The sequence below is a fragment of the Physeter macrocephalus genome, chromosome 19, assembly GCF_002837175.3.
Source record: "Physeter macrocephalus isolate SW-GA chromosome 19, ASM283717v5, whole genome shotgun sequence".
In the NCBI taxonomy this organism is placed as follows: Eukaryota; Metazoa; Chordata; class Mammalia; order Artiodactyla; family Physeteridae; genus Physeter; species Physeter macrocephalus.
Genome location: NC_041232.1, coordinates 35,864,116 through 35,870,115, shown reverse-complemented (window position 1 = coordinate 35,870,115; position 6,000 = coordinate 35,864,116). Strand labels below are relative to the sequence as shown.

At 41.0% G+C, this 6,000-nt stretch overlaps 1 protein-coding gene across 11 annotated transcripts in view; it reads right to left on the bottom strand.

Annotated features, from left to right (window-relative positions):
- Window positions 1–6,000, bottom strand: part of GREB1L (GREB1 like retinoic acid receptor coactivator) — a 265,362-nt gene that overhangs the window by 5,047 nt on the left and 254,315 nt on the right. For 8 of the 11 annotated variants that reach the window (XM_055080757.1, XM_055080758.1, XM_055080760.1 and 5 more), the window contains 4 exons: window positions 3,960–4,125; window positions 2,761–2,988; window positions 1,696–1,837; window positions 632–832 (listed from right to left, as the gene is read on the bottom strand). In XM_055080757.1, coding sequence (XP_054936732.1) covers window positions 632–832; window positions 1,696–1,837; window positions 2,761–2,988; window positions 3,960–4,125 — 737 coding nt within the window. Of the gene's footprint in view, window positions 1–631; window positions 833–1,695; window positions 1,838–2,760; window positions 2,989–3,959; window positions 4,126–4,163; window positions 4,973–6,000 lie in introns of those variants that run through there. The other 3 variants (XM_055080763.1, XM_055080766.1, XM_055080765.1) reach the window with 3 other exon arrangements.

The following is a 6,000-nucleotide window of genomic DNA, read 5'->3' as shown; positions in this document are numbered from 1 at the left end:
TCAACAGATGAATGGATAAAGAAGATGTGGCACATATATACAATGGAATATTACTCAGCCATAAAAAGAAATGAAACAGAGTTATTTGTAATGAGGTGGATAGACCTGGAGTCTGTCATACAGAGTGAAGTAAGTCAGAAGGAGAAAAACAAATACCGTATGCTAACACATATATATGGAATCTAAGAAAAAAAATGTCATGAAGAGACTAGGGGTAGGATGGGAATAAAACAGAGACCTACTAGAGTATGGACTTGAGTATATGGGGAGGAGGAAGGGTAAGCTGTGATGAAGTGAGAGAGTGGCATGGACATATATACACTACCAAATGTAAAATAGCTAGTGGGAAGCAGCCACATAGCACAGGGAGATCACCTCGGTGCTTTGTGACCACCTAGAGGGGTGGGAGGGAGGGAGACGCAAGAGGGAAGAGATATGGGAACATAGGTATAACTGATTCACTTTGTTGTAAAGCAGAAACTAACACACCATTGTAAAACAGTTATACTCCAATAAAGATGTTAAAAAAATAAAATAAAAACTAAAAAAAAAAAGGACAGTTATGAGAGAAATTAATAGAAGCAAAACAAGCCCCTCTATCTAATAAGAGTATCAGCCCCTTCCCTTTTACCTCTGGTCCAATGTTAAGGTAGCAGTCTATGGCCAACACGGGACTCTTGAAGTTATGGATAGCTTTGGGGAAGAGTTTGTATGAGGCGTGCTGAAGGAACTTCTCCAGGAGAAACTGTGCAGGGGCTGCCAGTAGTGTGTGTTCGCTGTCGGGAGCACAGACATACTGAAGGGGCAAGATGGGTGCTAAGCTCTCTGACACCTGAAATCAGAGCCAAGATGATCATGGGAAATGTGTCTGTCACTATGTGAAACTGGCAAGGAAAGCACTGCATTGCATCCTAACAATCCGCAAGTAATAGTAGCAGAGAGACAGATATCAGGCTCAAATGTAAGTCTGTCATTCTTGGGTTCTGAAATTCTTTTCCCTTGGAAATAATGCAGTTGGATTTAACATAATTTATACAAAGCAAGGGCAGGAGCAAACGCAAAAGTAGGCTTCTTTGAAAGTTAGTGCGTTTAGCATGTACACTGTAAGAACCAACAGGAAGCCTTTTATTAGTGCTGCTGGATGTGGATGGGTTAAATCCCATCCCATCAGCACCAAAAAAAAAAAAAAAAAAAAAGCAAAGATATTTCTAAGCTCCACTGGGGAGTCCACATGCTAAAAATGATTAGATACCAGTAAATCTCTTAAACAGAAAAGGGTAGGCCCATGGAATTAACCCTTAACAGGTTTTGATCTGCCTCACTTTAAAAAAAAAAAAAGACTGGCAAAGGACCATGCAAGCAGCTTGATGTACACTTCTTTCATGTGTTACATAAAGAATGTAAAAATGTTAACTTTGCCAGTTTAAGAATATAGAATACGTTTGAAACTAAAGCTTTGATGGAGTTAAGCCTTAAATATAAAGAAAGGTAGTTTTGTTGAATTTTCAAAACTTATGTTTGGCTGTAGATGAGTCCTCAGTAAGGGAAACAAGAGTGCAGATTTGACATTAAGAACAGACTCCCTTGTGTTACTTTGCAATCAAGTGGCAAGTGCTTAATACCAGTACCTGATAACAAAGATATGAATGAAAGATTACCTTATTTTCAAAAGTAGACTCAAGCTTGCGAACTTACCATGATCTTTGGTTTAATGATAAAGTCCCTTTGCCCTCCAACCTGAACATGTTTCTTCATGAGACTGAAGTTATTAAAGCGGCAGATGAGCAGGCCACTACTGTTCGTTCTCAGGTTAAAATCAACATCTTCACAGAAATACCTAAATTATAATCACAACGATAGGTTTCCTTAACTACCTGTCACATCTCAACTATGATAGTTACAGAGAAATGTGTGGCAGATATTGGGAGACAGCCTCAAACAAAATCAACCTTTCCCCCTCATGGAGCTGGCTCTCTTGACACTGGCCTGTGAACCTCTTGATTTGGACATTAACAGCCATTAAGGAAGGAGGAAGTGAGGTGACTGGTCCCAGACATTCCACAGCGCCTTGCATTCCTGAACTGAAATACGAGCACACATTCTGTATACTCTTGTGGGACCGATCTGCAGAGCTGCTCCCGGTTTTAAAATCCTGGCTGCAAATAGGATAAAGCATCTGCCAAATTTAAAACACAGAAGTGAAATAGCTACAGAATGTTCTAATAGCTACAGGGTTGGGGGTTGACATAAGAGGGACTTTATGGTCTCTGACATTCTTCCTTGGCCATTTCAGATTTTCCAAGATGTGGGCATAATTTATTCAGGAGGCAAGGCCAGGGCTAGCTGGCTTTTCCTACAGGATCCAGATCTCAGGGTCTTGCTAACATCTGGGGAAGAGATTACCTTCTGAGTTCTGAGGGTAAATGAAAGGTTAATCTTGCATAGGTTTATGGGTCCACACATTGATTTCTGTTGATAAAAAGTTTTGTCCCTGTTTCAGTTCTTGCTGAATAATAAGATGGCCAAAATATGTTTTCTAAGCATTTCATGTTGCAGCATCTATCATTAAGGGTCTGGGTCAGTTTGAAGGGTGATGAAGGGGCACTTTGGGGCTTATGATCCCCCTTTCTCTGTCCGTATAAAGAGAGTCTCAGTTTCTCAAAGACACAGAGACAGGAATAAAAACATTGCTGAGGCTAGACCTGGGCAGAAACAATCAGTAAATGCCAGGATCACATACATCCAGGAGGCCTGACTTACCTGTTGAAGTCATACTGCACATTCTGAGTCAAGTCTATGTTGAGGAGAATGAAGTCGTGCACATGGCATCTAGAGAACGGGGCCTTCAGGCTCTGAGAAGTCAGCTTGCTGCTCCATTTCTGTATGCCCAGGATTGCGTAGTGGATGATTTTCGGTGTTGCTTCAATATGCTGCAAGACACTCTTCAAGGACACATTCTTACTGGAAACTCCTGTTTCCATGGGCTGGCTATGAAATGTAGAGTTAGTTTACGTAAGATACCACTATTACTGAAGAGAGGGTCACTTATGAAGAGCTAACCACACTGTATAGTATTAATACCTGAAAGATACAATTAGCTGATTGACTTTATATTAGTCTGGAATGGAGAAGGATGTCAAGCCCAGTTTTCATGCTGCCTGTCACTGCTAACCTAGGGAAGCTGCCTTCTGGGGGCCGGGCTGATCATTTAAAGGCAGAGAGTGAAATCCAGCCCATTTCAAAGTGAGTAATGAACAGGGAGTCACCAAAGAGAGGTAGCCAGAGATTAGAAGCACACAAGTATACTTCCCAGTTCTGGTAATTATGGAAATAATAAAGGAATATTTGAAAACTTCACGGGCTTCAAATCCACAGGGGAAACAAGGGCACAAAATCATAATGCCTGAGCTGGAAGGGTCTAGAGACCATCTGGCACAGTGTTTCACTGGGGCTGTGAATATTCGGGGCCATTTACTGCATAGGACTTCTCCAGGCTTAGCATTTCATGGTCCTCATGGGTTCCCGTCACCTCTGCCCCAGGAGGAGAACCACTGATTTGGGCCCAGCCATAATTTTATATGTGATAGAATTGAGACAGAGGTGAAGTAACTTTCCCTTTTCATCCAGATAGTTAGGAAGCAGAGCAGGGGCTAAAAAGCAGGTCTCCTGATTCAGAAGCCAGTGGTCTTTCTAAATAAACCATAGTGTCTTTCGAGACTTTTATAGCAAACCTAAGCTGTGATGCACAAATGGTCCAGGAACTTAATGGCAGGCTGAGTGTCTAAATTTAAAAATTCCTAAGCCACCACAAAATGTGCTAGTGTAGTCTCACAGATGATTGTTTTCCTCTGGAAAGCTGTACCTCTCTTATTTACTTCCCTGTGCAATGACAGCCAAGGAGAGTGTCTTCTCAATAACACTGTGTCACACTCCTAGAACTGCGTAGGAAGCACCACTACCTGCTCTGCTCCTGAACACTGTGAATGTTCCATAGGACACACGAGTCATCCATTACAACGATGAAAGGCCAGACACACTGGCGTTTAACTCCCAGCTCTTCCAGGCGGTTCCTCTCCAGCTCCAGGTTGTGATATGACAGCTCCTTAATAAGAAACCTGGCAGCACCTGAAAGGCAACACAACCAAGGCTCATACATCCTTTGCTCAGGCTTGGCTGAGGCCCTGCACACAGCTCACATGCTCTCCGTAAGCATGTGTGTTCACGTGGTGACCATGCACATGGATGAGGGTCAACCAAATGTTCAGAGCAATGGCTCTCAACCATCAGTGTAGATAAGAATCACCCAGAAAGTCTGTTTAAAATGCAGATTCCTAGAGCCCACCACCAGAGGTTCACTCTAGTAAAGTCTGATGAGGGGCCAGAAACCAGAGATGTCTTTGCAGGTGATTCATGAACTACACTTCAAGGAGTACTGCAAGAATCCAGCTTCCCTGATAGGACAAAGGATACCACATAGAGGAGATACTTACTACTGGTTTCTTAGAGCCATGATTAGATTCTCAGCAGCAGCCACTTGCATGTCCTGCACTAGGGAGCCACCAGGGCTGCAATAGTGGGTATGCCACTTACACTAATGTGTCCCCTGCTTTAGGTACCTTTAGGAAACTGGCAGCAGTGTCTTTGAAGAAGACTCTGGAAACTGGTATCCTTTCCCTAGGTCTGCTTTTTTGTAAGAGGCATATGGTACAGTAAGTAAGAGAAAAGACTGAAGCCAAGCTGCTTCGGTTTGAATTCTTGATTCCACTGCTTTCTAGCTGTGTGACACTGAACAAGTTAACTCCCCTGTGCCTAGGCTTCCCCACCTGTAAGAAGGCGATGATAATGTCTACTTCATAGGATTGTTGTTTGGTGCTCAGGACAGTGCCTAGCACTTGGTAAGTACTCAGTGAGTGTTAGCGATTATTAAGATGATGATCATCAGGAATTAGCCAGGTTTTATGAGTGGGCCACCCTAAAATGAAACAAAATGTAGATGATAATGAAATAAAGAGGCTAAAAAAAACCCTTAAGTCTATGGAGGAGCCAGGAAAACAGTTTGAATAGATCAAGGATAATACTAGGATTTAGGAAAATCTACCTTTCAATAGCATTGTGTATAACAGTTTGCATTCTCAACATAAGGACCATATATGAAAAGCCCACAGCTAACATACTCAATGCTCAAAGATTGAAAACTTTTCCTTTAAGATCAAGAATAGGACAAGGATGCCCACCTTTATCACTTCTATTTAACATAGTACTGGAAATCCTAGCCAGAGCAATTACACAAGAAAATGAAATGAAAGTCACCCAAGTTGGAAAGTAAAATTATCTCTTTGCAGACATGATCCTATATGTAGAAAACCCTAAAGATAATACGCACACTTAGAATAAATGAATTCAGCAAAGTTGCAGACACAAAAACAGTACACACAAATCAGTTGTTTCTATATACTAACAACAAACAATCTAAAAGGGAAATTAAGAAAAGTTCCATTTTCAATAGCATCAAAAGAAATACAATACTTGGGAATGTTAAGCCAAGGAGGCAAAAGACTTGTACACTAAAAAGTACAAAACACTGCTGAAATAAATTAGGCACAAATAAATGGGAAGACATCCCATGTTCATGGATTGGAAAATGTAATACTGTTAAGATGTCAATATCACACAAAGCAATCCACATATTTAATACAATCCCTGTCAAAATATCAGGGTTTTTTTTTTTTTTTTTTTTCAGAAATAGAAAAATCCAACTTTAAATTCACATGGAATCTCAAAGGGCTCTGAACGGCCAAAACAATCTTGAAAAAAGAACAACAAAGTTGGAGGTCTCACACTTGGCTGATTGCAAAACTAGAGTAATCAAAACAGTGTAGTAGTGGCACATAGACCAATGGAATAAGAATATAGAGCCCAGAAACATACATTTGCATATATGGTCAAATGATTTTTGACAAGAATGCCAAGACCATTCAATGGATAAAAGATAGTTTCTTC